Source organism: Staurois parvus, unplaced genomic scaffold, assembly GCF_062004578.1.
Source record: "Staurois parvus isolate SC_StPar_1 unplaced genomic scaffold, SC_StPar_1.0 ptg000054l, whole genome shotgun sequence".
NCBI classification, from domain to species: Eukaryota; Metazoa; Chordata; class Amphibia; order Anura; family Ranidae; genus Staurois; species Staurois parvus.
Window position 1 is genome coordinate 5,271,250 of NW_028317850.1, and position 13,677 is coordinate 5,284,926.

At 41.2% G+C, this 13,677-nt stretch overlaps 1 protein-coding gene across 5 annotated transcripts in view; it reads left to right on the plus strand.

The window, feature by feature from the left end:
- The window catches only part of RAB27A (RAB27A, member RAS oncogene family), a 115,706-nt gene extending 102,270 nt beyond the window's left edge, over positions 1–13,436 (plus strand). For 4 of the 5 annotated variants that reach the window (XM_089668031.1, XM_089668010.1, XM_089668014.1 and 1 more), the window contains 2 exons: positions 4,920–5,043; positions 9,142–13,436. In XM_089668031.1, coding sequence (XP_089524157.1) covers positions 4,920–5,043; positions 9,142–9,340 — 323 coding nt within the window. In that variant the 3' untranslated portion in view covers positions 9,341–13,436. The remainder of the gene's footprint in view (positions 1–4,919; positions 5,044–9,141) is intronic. The other variant, XM_089668004.1, reaches the window with a different exon arrangement.
- Positions 13,437–13,677: the final 241 nt, after the last annotated feature.

A 13,677-nucleotide genomic window follows, 5' to 3' on the forward strand; every position in this document is an offset into this window, starting at 1 on the left:
ACATGCTTCTGAAAACAAAAATTTGACACTTGATGGGCACTTAAAACTAGGCTTTCTGCAATGGGTATCTAAGCCCAAAAACAAAATGGTTTATAAATACACACTTCTTTATTTCAGGTACTTATATAGCGCTGTCAATTTACGCAGCGCTTTACATATATATTATACATTCACATCAGTCCCTAACCCTCAAGGGGCATACAATCTAAGATCCCTAACTCTCATTCATACATATACATACTAGGACAATTTAGACAGGAGCCAATTCACCTACCAGCATGCCTTTGGAGTGTGGGAGGAAACCGGAGTACCCAGAGGAAACCCACGCAGGCACAGGGAGAACATGCAAACTCCAGGCAGGTGCCGTGGCCGGGATTCGAACCAACGAGCCTAGTACTGCTAGGCGGAAGTGCTAACCATTTAGACACACACACACTCACACCCTCACACACACCCCCTCTCTTTATTAGTTACACCTGTTCAATTGCTTGGTAACACAAATTGCTAATCAGCCAATAACATGGCAGCAACTCAATGCATTTAGGAATCTAGATGTAATGACTTGCTGAAGTTTAAACTGAGCAGCAGAATGGAGAAGAAAGGGGATTTAGGTGACTTTGAACATGGTATGGTTGTTGGTGCCAGACAGGATAGTCTGTGTATTTAAAAAAAACTGCTGATCTGCTGGGATTTTCACGCAGAACCATCTCGGGTTTACAGAGAATGGTCTGAAAAAGAGAAAATATCCAGTGAGCAGCAGTCGTGTGGATGAAAATGCCTTGTTGATGTCAGAGGAGAATGGGCAGTCTGGGTGCTGCAATATTCAGATGGTAGGGTCAGAATTTGGCATAAGCAACATGAAAGCATGGATCTATTCTGCCTTGTATCAGCAGTTCAGGCTGGTGGTGGTGGTGTAATGGTGTGGGGGATATTTTCTTGGCACTAGCAAGGTGTACCTAATAAATGGGCCGATGAGTGTATATATTTATTTTGCAACTTACTAGTCCTTAAATATGATGGCTCTATTCATTTTTTCTTTATTTTTTTTTTTTTTTTTTTTAGGCTTTCCCCCTTTTGTTTTTACCCAGTGATCCTGCCAATAACATACTTCCTGTGCTCGGGTGACAATATTTACTGTATCTATGGAGCAGTGTCACAGAAAAGATGTTAGAACTACAGAGCACCTTCCCTTTCTCCATCTCCATAACAAAAACGGGAGTTGTTTAGTAGGCCACAGAAGTGAGCTGGGAAGAGCTAATAAAACTACTTGAGATTTCAGTGCAGCACAGTTCATATTCTGAACTTGTCTTACAAAACCCTTTCTGTAGTATATTTGTCAGACCAAAACAGAGCAATAGTTTTGTTACACTTAGGGCTCGTTCAAACTTGGCTGTTTTACCAACGCTTGCAAAACGTCACTATATCGTTTGGCAAGTGTTGGGCCGGCGTTTGCGGAGCGTTTTTTAACGCTCCGCAAACTCCGCATGCGCGGTTTAGCGGCGGTTGCTAGGCGTTTGCCGAGCGTTAATGCCCCACAAACGCCTATAATGCAGTTTGAGTGGTGTTACTGCTCCGCAAACGCGTCGCAACCGCACCGCAAACGCCGGCCGGGCGTTTGCGGAGCGGCACCATAGACGAGAATAGGAGGCTTCAACGCCTCCTGAGTCGACCAGAGGCATCCGTTTTGCTGCGACGCAATGCAACGCGACGCAAACGCTCCCGTTAGAACAGCACCATGTGCTGTAATGTGCAGAATTGGCAGAGGCGTTTGGGAAGCGGTAAAAACGCTTCCCAAACGCCTCTCTGCCACCTGCACACAACGTTAGTGTGAACGTAGCCTTACAGTTTAACATTTTGGACAAAAAAAAAAAAAGCAAAAAGGCTGATGCAAGCAATAGGTTGATTTTACTGCCATAGGGTGATGAATGAGCGTGCTTGATCTGGGTTCTGACCACCATCCTATTATCCAAACAAAACTAATGAGCAGCATTACCTGAAGATTATACAGAGCGATATGTCTGTTGGACTTTAATACTGGAAAGGCTGTACACCCTCTTTGTAAGCAGGCTTTATTTGTTGCATGATTTTCTGTAGGCTTTTGTACATATAGGAACACTGACTATTTCACTTTGAAAACTTTATCTACTTTATGTGTAATTTGACTTTTAGTTCCTTTGTCACCATGGATTGTAAAAGAAAAACATTATTTTCAGTTAGCAAAGAGAGGAAATACCTTGTAAAAGTAGCTGTGATGTCATCACAGGCAATCAGATAGGCTTAGTATAGAGAGACAATGTGGGTAGGTTCTTCTCTTACATCCTAATGATGTGTGCCTGTTGGGAAACTGCATCCCCATGATTTCCATCTCTCACACATGCTTACATGTACCGGTATACAATTTTGGGTGCAGGCCAACTGCATCCAGGGTTGTACGCACATGTATGCTTACGCACTCTTAGACCATGTACAGCCTTTGACTTTTAAAGGTGCACAGCACCTGTGAGCTCCTTGGTTCAGAAATGTCCCAGAATATTTGCAATATGGCCATGTGTATGAGTCATAAATTGAATTTGCTGTCAATTACATTATTGGGGTGCATGTACTCGGGTAAAAGCTGGATGTAGCAGATCTTTTTAAACTCTGGGGGGTCGGTCACCTTGAACAGGGAGAGAAAGCAGCAGTGAAGGTTGTTAGAACAGGAAGCCTCTGCACAGCTACAATTTATAAATGGATTGCTCAATGCTTCTACCAGGTGGAAAAAAGAGCAACACTGAGATCCTGTGCTTCTGCTCAAAATTTGTTCTTTTTTTTTTAGCTTTAAGGGCTCCTCTACACTTGCAGTTCAGGGGCAGTAAATATAGACAGTTAAGCCACAATTGTAACCCACCCCCCCGTTCCACCTTAAAATAACACTGCAGCCTGATGACATTGTACCCATGCTACATAAAAAGTATACAGGTGAAACTCGAAAAGTTAGAATATCGTGCAAAAGTTAATTTATTTCAGTAATGCAACTTAAAAGGTGAAACAAATATATGAGATAGACTCATTACATGCAAAGCAAGATAGTTCAAGCCGTGATTTGTCATAATTGTGATGATTATGGCTTACAGCTCATGAAAACCCCAAATCCACAATCTCAGAAAATTTGAATATTGTGAAAAGGTGCAATATTCTAGGCTCAAAGTGTCCCACTCTAATCAGCTAATTAAGCCATAATACCTGCAAAGGGTTCCTGAGCCTTTAAATGATCTCTCAGTCTGGTTCAGTAGGAATCACAATCATGGGAAAGACTGCTGACCTGACAGTTGTGCAGAAAACCATCATTGACACCCTCCATAAGGAGGGAAAGTCTCAAAAGATAATTGCAAAAGAAGTTGGATGTTCCCAAAGTACTGTATCAAAGCACATTAATAGAAAGTTATGTGGAAGGGAAAAGTGGAAGAAAAAGGTGCACAAGCAGCAGGGATGACCGCAGCCTGGAGAGGATTGTCAGGAAAAGGCCATTCAAAAGTGTTGGGGACTTTCACAAGGAGTGGACTGAGGCTGGAGTCAGTGCATCAAGAGCCACTACACACAGATGGATCCTGGACATGGGCTTCAAATGTCGTATTCCTCTTGTCAATCCACTCCTGAACAACAAACAACGTCAGAAGCATCTTACCTGGGCTAAAGAAAACCAGACCTGGTCTGTTGCTCAGTGGTCCAAAGTCCTCTTTTCTGATGAGAGCAACTTTTGCATCTCATTTGGAAACCAAGGACCCAGAGTATGGAGGAAGAATGGAGAGGCACACACTGCAAGATGCTTGAAGTCCAGTGTGAAGTTTCCACAGTCTGTGTTGATTTGGGGAGCCATGTCATCTGCTGGTGTTGGTCCACTGTGCTTCATTAAGTCCAGGGTCAACGCAGCCGTCTACCAGGAGATTTTGGAGCACTTCATGCTTCCTTCCGCAGACAAGCTTTATGGGGATGCTGACTTCATTTTCCAGCAGGACTTGGCACCTGCCCACACTACCAAAAGCACCAAAACCTGGTTCAGTGATCATGGGATTACTGTGCTTGATTGGCCAGCAAACTCGCCTGACCTGAACCCCATAGAGAATCTATGGGGCATTGCCAAGAGAAAGATGAGAGACATGAGACCGAACAATGCAGAAGAGCTGAAGGCCGCTATTGAAGCATCCTGGTCTTCCATAACACCTCAGCAGTGCCACAGGCTGATAGCTTCCATGCCACGCCGCATTGAGGTAGTAATTGCTGCAAAAGGGGCCCAAACCAAGTACTGAGTACATATGCATGCTTATACTTTTCAGAGGTCCGATATTGTTCTATGTACAATCCTTATTTTATTGATTGCATGCAATATTCTCATTTTCTGAGATTGTGGATTTGGGGTTTTCATGAGCTGTAAGCCATAATCATCACAATTATGACAAATCACAGCTTGAACTATCTTGCTTTGCATGTAATGAGTCTATCACATATATTAGTTTCACCTTTTAAGTTGCATTACTGAAATAAATGAACTTTTGCACGATATTCAAATTTTTCGAGTTTCACCTGTACTCCCTGCGATGCATTCAAATGAATGGGACCGCACAGCACCTGTGAGCCAAACACTAGGTTCACAGCTGCATTGCAGTAACCCAATTTCCAATACAAAAGCCCTGTTCGGCTGTAAAAATTAAACAAGGCATTCAGGTGGTGACAGTACCACTCCTGTACTACTCTCTGAAATGCAGACCACTACAGATCACTCTTCAAAGACTGCCACAGGTGTTAACAAGTCGTAATAATAGAATTGACTTTAAAACTCCTTTAGTCCTGACATAATACAATCTAACATATAAATCATCTGAATTGTTTTATTCCTCTGTCAATGTACTGTGGGATTACTGATATATATATTTTTATTTTAGGCCAGCTGCAGATCCATGCATATTGTGAGAACCCAGACATTGTGTTGTGTGGAAATAAATGTGATCTGGAAGATCAGAGAGTTGTAAAGGAAGAGGAGGCCAAAGAGTTTGCAGAGAAATATGGGTGAGCAGTTCCTTCCTTGTATTGTTACAGCTGATTGACAGCTCAGCTATACTGACTCATTTGACTAGACCACAGGATGCAATAAATGTTCTTTCTAATTTCTGTGAATGGTTCTTTAAAGGAGAAGGGCGGGATATTAAAAAAAAAAAAAAAAAACCCTACACACTCACCTATGTGGCTGTAGCATTGTTCCGACGCTGCAGCTGCCCCCTGCCAGCTCTAAGGCCTGGTTCACATCAATGTGTTTTTTAGTGCTTTTTGCAGAAACACACTACAGTCCATTTAACATGGTTTTCTATGAGACACATTCACATGTTTGCGTTTTTGAGCCGCTGCATTTTTGGAAAAGGCCAGGGACTTTTTAATTGCAAAACATTGTGTTTTTGGTTCAATAGACTTCAATGGAGACACTGTAAAACATACATGTAGTGCATTTGTGACCCTTTTTTTGATGCATTTTGTGTGTTTCATCTGCCCAGCAACAATAAAAAGGCATAAAAATGCAAAACACATAAAGCAAATGTCAAAAATGTGTGCACAAACGCAAAATGCAACACAAAAAGCACTGGAAAAAAAGACAAAATTCAAACTGAAATGATGTGAACCAAATCTATGACCAATGACCGCTGATCCCTCGATCTTCACTTAGCAGACAGTGGTGACTGTCAGTCACAGACTCTCTGCTCTGCCCCTCCTGTGCTCACTGAAGCTCCAGGCTGTAGGAGCGGCTGGCTGAGGCTCTCAGCAGGGTGCGGAGAGGCTGAGTCAGCTGCCGGTGAGGCTTAAACTGGATGTAAAGCCTAAATATTTTAACCTAAATGCATTCCTTGTATTAAGGTAAAAAATGTTTAGGTTAAAGTGTCACCCCCTCACACCCCTTTATACTTTCCTGAGCCCTCATTCAACTCCACGCAGTGCCCGTGTGCAGTAGCTCTCTTCTTTCCGCTCTCACAGGCTTGGCTGAGAGCAATGAGAGCCATTGGTTCCTGCTGCTGTCCGTCAGATCTTGTGACGAGTGGGCTGGGCCGATTTTCGCTGTCTGTGTCAATGACACAGGCAGCGGGGCTCAGGGTTGATCACCCAAGTGTGCCACGATAGGAAGTGGCTTATCATGATGGCACACCAAGAAGAGAATTCGTCAGGAGTGCCATTAGGAAACCCAAGAAGAGGAGGTTCAGAGCCACTTAGTGTGCAGTTCCATTACACAAAGCAGGTAAGTATAAATCTGCTTGTTATATTAAAAACATAAACTTCTAGACTATTCCATTACCTTAAAGTCAGGATCCTTGCAGATCCTAAGCCAGCTCTGTGACATCATATGACAGCAGGCGAAAGCTGAATCTGAGTCACAGGAGAGCAGAAATAAGTGCACTCCTATGGCCCAGAACAGAAGTATAGCCAACAAAGCTTTGGCCATACTTCTCTTTTAAGGTGATTTTATTTTATTTGATTTTTAGCTCTTCACAAGACCCTGATACTAAACGACACCACTGGATGTGTATGTTTGATATAAGTGAAAAAGAGAATGCAGTGGGGTTGATCTGCTTAAGACAAATAGGCTGTTCGCATTGTAAGGGGATTTCCTCTGAGCTCAGTGAATGAGGTGAAGCTCTGCTGACTTCCATCATCCAGTTGTGCACCAACAAAAATACTGTGGTTTTTGTTTTCCTGGCACATGATTGGGTTTACTTTGCAAAGTGAATTTTCACCACATTCCCTTATAAAGTGAACTGCCTGTTTGTCTTCAGTAAATCAACATTGAGCATTTGACACTGTCTCTTATGCACTGATCATCACCCTGATAGCTCTAATACAACATACTAAAATAAATCTATATTGCACTTGTATCCTTTAAGCTGAGGTGTAGGTATGGCAATTTTTAAATAGTTACATTGGTCCATCTTAGAGCAATGAAAGTGTGTGTGTGTGTGCGCATTTTTTTTCATAAAAAGGTGAACAAACACCATACACCCTCCCCGCCCTCTGGTCCCCGCTGCACTTACCTCTGTGGGCTATGACAGTCTTTGCTCAGGATTTGAAATCCCTCCTCTTCTTCCTGCAGCGCTTCTAGGATGGATCAGAGCAATACTCTGCTGGCACTAACCAATCAGAAGAGCTCTGATCTACCCGGGAAGTGCTGCAGAAAGAAGAGCAGGGATTTCAAATCCCCAGATGGCTGCATGGGAACTGACAACTCAAACACCTAGAGAGGTAAGTACAACAGGGACCCTGGGTGGGGATGTTAATTTTTTTTCTGAAAAAGTGAATTTACACTTTAATGGCAGGAGCTGAAGGAAATATCTGGTACTTTGGGTCTGGAGAAATATGGGGTTACCTTTGTGACAGCGGTGGGTCAGTCAGCACTGCCACATAGCTCACAGTGTAAGCAACAACTTGGATGACTTGCAACTTTTCCACATTACTTTGCTGTCTGCAGCTAAATGGATTGGCAGAGGAGTGAATGAAAGGGAAGTATATGCGTTTGGTGGAGGTCTGTTTTAAAGTAAACCTGTTCCTTTGAAGTGCCTTGACAAAACATGGATTTACTATAAAACAGCGCTGTTCTTTTCAAATGAGCTGGAAAAAACTTTTTTCTCGCTAAAGGAAATCTGTCCTGAGAGAACCCTGTCAGCTGAGCTTCTTCTGAAAATGCTAGATGCTTGACAGTAGTACTGATCCACTGGCTTCATTCTGAGCCTCTCACAGGGAGCAGGCATGCAGCAAATGAAGTCAGGCTAAAGTCAGGATCTTTGTTCTGCATGTTTGTTCAGGTCAGTGATTCAGATAGAATTAAAGTAGATTTCCATCCTAACATTAACTAGTCGTAAAAATGATGTTCCCTTTCCCTTCCTGCTGCGTATACTGCATAACCTGTGTGTAAAGAAAAAAAAAAATATCTGTATACTTACTAAAATAGGTAAGTATACAGATCTCCTTTTTTTTTTTTTTTTTTTTTTTTTTTTACACGGATTAGGCAGTCTAGGTAGCAGGAAGGGAGAGGGAACATTTTTACAACTAGTTATTGTTTGTATGGAAATCTGCTTTAAAGACATTTTTAGATGTACAATAAAGCAATAAGCACTCTTCTGGTGGTATGGCCCCGTTATCATGGCCTACACCTAATTCTTGAAAGCTGTACACCAGTTTCGGCACCAGTACGACACGTTCCAGATTGAGGTAGTTTGTACTACCGCAACTTTTAGAACCTGTCAGTATACAGATTCTAAAACTATCACCACCAGTTTACAGATAAGCAAACTGTCAGTAATGAAGGCCAGCTCTGAGTTGGAATACAGAAAGACATTGGTGCTCAGAGTTGATTATATGTTCTAGGAGACTGTCATCATTTGACAGTTTCCAGAACAGGGTTTGCTAGGACACCAGCGGCTGCCATCTTCCTAGCAACAGTTGACCCAGCTCCATTCAGCTGTCGGTGGTGACATTCTGCAGCCAACAGCTAAAGGGAAGCAAAGGGTGGGAATGCTGGTTCACTTCATTGTCTTAATGTAGCCATGGCCTTTTTTTGTAATTGACATCACTGTAGCCTCCCTTCATGTGATAGATTCATATTTCTGTTCCCAACAAGTACATGAATGCGTCACCTGCACCAGCATTTGTGGAGGAGTGAGGGAATTTGAGGGTTTGATTTACTAAAATTGGAGAGTGCAAAATCTGGTGCATCTCTGCCTGGCAGCCAATAAGCTTCTAACTTCAGCTTGTTCAGTTAAGCTTTGACAAAAAAAATCCTGGAAGCCGATTGGTTTCTATGTAGAGCTGCACCAGATATTTGCACGCTCCAGTTTTAGTAAGTCAACCCAACCCGTAAGTGTCTGACACTCTTAATGCATTCCCCAGATTGAGTCGACTTGGCATACAGGCAAAGATCCTCATCCAGAAATAAAATAATGGCAGCCTTTGGGTGATTTTTTTTTTGCACAGGTTTCTTTTAATGATTTGTTGATAAATCAATCTTCAGTCAAGGCGGTGTGTCTTTTATCAAATGGCTCTATTAATTTTAGAACTTTTTTGCAGAGCACATATGTCTTATGCTCCCTTAAGTCCAATCATGGTAAAACTTTTCTGCTTGTGTGCTTCCAGAATTCCTTACTTTGAGACAAGTGCTGCAGAGGGAACTAATGTCAATAAGGCGGTGGATACTTTGCTGGATCTGATCATGAAACGCATGGAACGGTGTGTGGACAAGTCTTGGATACCCCAAGGGGTGGTACGGTCCAATGGCCACAGCTCTACTGAGCAGTTAACTGAGGACAAAGATAAAGGCAAATGCGGCTGTTGAGACCACCGCTCCTCCCCTCCCCCCCCCTCCCCAAAATCAGTAATGCTGGTCCTATTTTTTTGAACACTGTTCCTGTTCTGAGGTCATGATTTCTAAAATATATTCAAGTTTATATTTAGCAGGAAATGTGTTCTGCTCATTGTTCACGTCATCACTTCAGAACATATATGTCCAGCTTATACTTTTTCTTTTAGTTTTGGTAAGAGTGGAGAAGGATTAGAACCTCTGTTGTGTTATTTCTGCTAGTTAGAGATCCCCTCACTTATTGGAGTACCAACTGTTTCACCAGGCAGAAACTGAAGGAGAATCTGCAACTGGGATACAGGTTGCAAAAAAACCAAAAAGTTATAGGGGGTCTTAGGCTTCCCCTACAACACAAAAAAAAGTTCTGTAGGTGTTGCCGATTTTTTTTTTTCCTGTTTAGTTGTCACAGGAACAGTAAGTGAGGGTTGGTATCTCCAATGGATCTCCAGATAGCAGTAAAATCCTACAGAGGTTCTAATCCTTTCCCAGCATATCCAAAACGAAAAGAAAAAAGTTTTAGCTAGACGTATATATTAATGTTACATTCTCATACTTTCTGCAAGGTGCACTATGGCTTTATTTGAAAGCACAAAGCATTTCTGAAGTCCTGTTGCCCATGGCTACGTTACAATTTATATTAAATGTGGCACCTTTTATAAGACGGTATTCCTACTCATGTCCTGTAGTTTAGACTTCCCAGCATGACTTGCATCAGCCCCTTTTATAACTGTGCATGGCTGTTAATGCATAAATTATATATACGATTTCTTATGTTTCAACAGGAATTTAGGGCAGAGTAAAAACCAGCAAAAATTCTTCAGGGCTGTTGCTAAGCGATGACTATGTATGTGCTTTATGGGACCCTTTTGGACAGAGACAGTTCCACATTGGTCCTGGTGAGACATGCTACCACACAAGAGCTCAAATATAAAGCTGAGCTGGAAGTACTCCACTTGTTCAATGAATCACAATTCCTGTCATTTCTCACCTTCTTTTGGTGTTAAATCGGTTGGGGGCTTCTTCTTTCCCTTTTTTTCCACATTGATTGATTAGATGATTCATGGAAATGCATATCCTAGCTATATGTGTTGCTAAAATGTAAACTTTCCTGCATGTATTCATACATACAAACAAAACGATTGGAATTAAGTGAATGTACTTGAATTTTTTAATCTCTCTTTTGTAATGTGGTTTATATAAAGATCTTGAACTTGCATTTGTACTACTTTTAAAGTTGAAGTTTTTATTTATTTGTAGAATATCCATTCAAGTTCCCTGTAATGTTAAAATATAGAACAGAGATGTAGACAAGTGAACTAAAAAAAAAATAATACAAAAGGGCCTCATTACAATGAGAGTTCAGTTTTCAGCAAGTAAATGTTGTATACTATGCTAATTTAGGACATTGTTCATACCTTGTTTCTTAAACAGAAGTTTTAAAATAAGTGCTGGCCAATACAAAGGTTTCAAAGCCAGATACATTTTGTCCCTAGCATATATAGTCTTTGATAAAGCGTTAGTAAAGGCTGATTAAAAAGAAAAATCTTCTCTCTGCTAGACAAAGTCACAATGTGTTAGTATGCATCGCATGCTAGCACGTTATTAAAGACTTACCCAGGGGTGGACTGACCATTTGGAAACTCGGGCACTGCCCGAGGGCCCGGGTTCAGTAGGGGGCCCCATGAGATGCCCCTTGTACTTATTTCATAGGCTTTTTTGAGTTTAAGCAAGGACACAGGGGCCCCATGATCCATTATTGCACGGGGGCCCCATGAGTTCTTAGTCCACCCCTGGACTTACCCCAAAACGAAGCGCTCCAGCGCCATGCTACCTGACAGGGTTTCTGTTTTTACCTGGTCTTCTTTCCGGTTTTGTGGGCCGAGCCACGATGACAGCACTCCCTCGCATACTCACGGGAGCCACGATTGTGGCACAGCGCTCTGAAGGGAGCGCCATCCTTTCAGAATGCAGTGCGCATGCATCGGTGGAGTCACTGGCTGAAGCTAGAGAATATCTTTTAAATGGTGCTCATTTAGGAGATATTCCTTGTACCTACAGGTAAGCTTTATTATAAGCTTACCTGTAGGTACAAATCAAAAAATGAGTTTACAACTACTTTAAGTGACAAAGTAGCTGGATGAGAACTGAAGATTTCTGCAGATGGACTGCACACATTTAGTAATGAAATTTAGACCAATTCTGTGTATAGGCTACATCCATAAATTTATTACATTGATAACCTTGATCGACTGCAAGTGTATCAATAAATTCATCATATGACACTAGTTTACTTGATGATTCAATTAAAATGTTAAAACTTAATGTCTTAAAACATTTTTTAATGTCCATAGAGTAGGCTGAGATAAGCTGTGAAACTTTGGCTGTTAAGGGGCCACAGGTTCTACCAGGTTCTGTGTGGCAGGGAATGCAGACCTGAAGTGTTGGCTGTTTGTATCTGCCATATATACTGCCAAAATTGTCATTTTATAGAAACATGCTAATTTTCTAGTTTACTAATGTTGTAGTTTTGGATTTTCTGTTTTATAGCTTATTGAGGTTAGACTGTTCAACCGGATGTTAAATATATAAAGAAAAGTAAACAACTGCATCAATGGGATTAGATGTGTTATGCCAGAATATAAGTTTGCACCCTACTGAAGGTTTGAGTCTTTTTTTATATATATATTTTTTAAATTAGGGTAGCTGGTTTAAAGCCAACTTCAGGAAACTTGAAAATTATCCCTTGCAGTGACACTGCAAATGTTAGTTGCTTGTTTAGTCTAGGGGAGAGGGGAAGCACTTTTACTTCCTCCACTCCCCAGCAGATGGCACTCCCCTAAGCTCCAGCAGTGGACTGTTCCTTGACATCATCATGCTCTGTGCAGAGCTGTGGACCCTATATTGGCTTTCATGATGTCAGGACCTTAGACCTCTGAATCGTAGTGGAGAAGGCACTGCAGGGACCTCTCTCTCGGCAATCGGATAAGTAAATCATCTTTGCAAAGTCGCCTAGACCTAACCGATTAGTTACCCTTGCAGTATGGGCTCTGCCCCACTGCACGGGATAATTTTCAAGTTTCTTGAAGTTGGGCTTTAAAGTATATCTATAGATAAGAAGCACCGCAGTGCCCTAAATTACCTTCTCCAGTATTTGTGCATCAGACTCCCCTGTGAACTAAAGTTCAGAAAAATGCTGTGCCAAATTTGTCGGCAGTCTCAGATGGAAAAAAAACATAGTCAATGACCCAGCTCTTGAAAGGGAAGTATTCTTGCATGTCATGCAGTATATAAACATCACACATCACACTTATGTTAAATCTACGACAACTAAGGGATTTATATTCTGGTGTGTGAGAACTGATTTCAGTTTTCAGAGGCATTGTGTACTCCGATTAACGGTTATTGATTATTCCCTGTTACCCCACATTATTGCAGTTTGTACAGGCCTCTCCAGAAGAGCCATACAGTGTTGTCTTTTACACTGGGGCTCTGTATAGCTGACTACAAGCTGAATCCGCACACTGTGTAATGAGCTTCTTCTCTGCCTATATGCTGCACACCTGTTTTCACACATTTGTTCCAAATTATTTGATACTTTCCTAATCCAGATGATATGTAACACAAGCCCCCCACACTCTTTTGAAAATGTCAGTCCTGCTATATATAGCAAGTCTTCTACAGACCTACAGAATAAAATCGATGAGTGCCTTTTTATAGCAATCATCCAAAGGGTATGAGTGTTTTCAGTCTCCGCTGTGCCAAATAAATAAAACATTTTGTCTTCGGCTACATTCCGAGATGCTGAGTGTTGTCTGTGTACTTGTAAATGAAAACGTTGTTTTGCACAGCCGATATTTCATATTTTACTAGGCTCAGTGCCATCTTGGCTACAAGATGATAAATACGTATGCCATTTTGTAATGGTCTAAACATAAAATTTCAAGTGAGATTTAATACCTAAATGGCATATTTTTGATGACGTTATATTGTGTATATTGTCTTTAACTAGATGTTTTGCAGAAAAAATATATTAAATTCTGTTATCAAATAAAGATATCTTACATTATTATTATTTCTGTTTCAGGTCTGTATTTATTTTCTGGGGATTTTCTATCCAAGTCTGTATTTCTCTAGAATATAAAAATGTAATTACTCGAACAGACAGCAATCTCTTGACTTGAAAATGTTTCAAGCTAGCAAAACAAAACCATGAAAGTATGTAATTAAAAGAGTTCTATAATTACAGAGTACACTTTTATTTTATAACATCAACATTGTGATAGCAATACAAACAATAGTTATTTTGACAATCC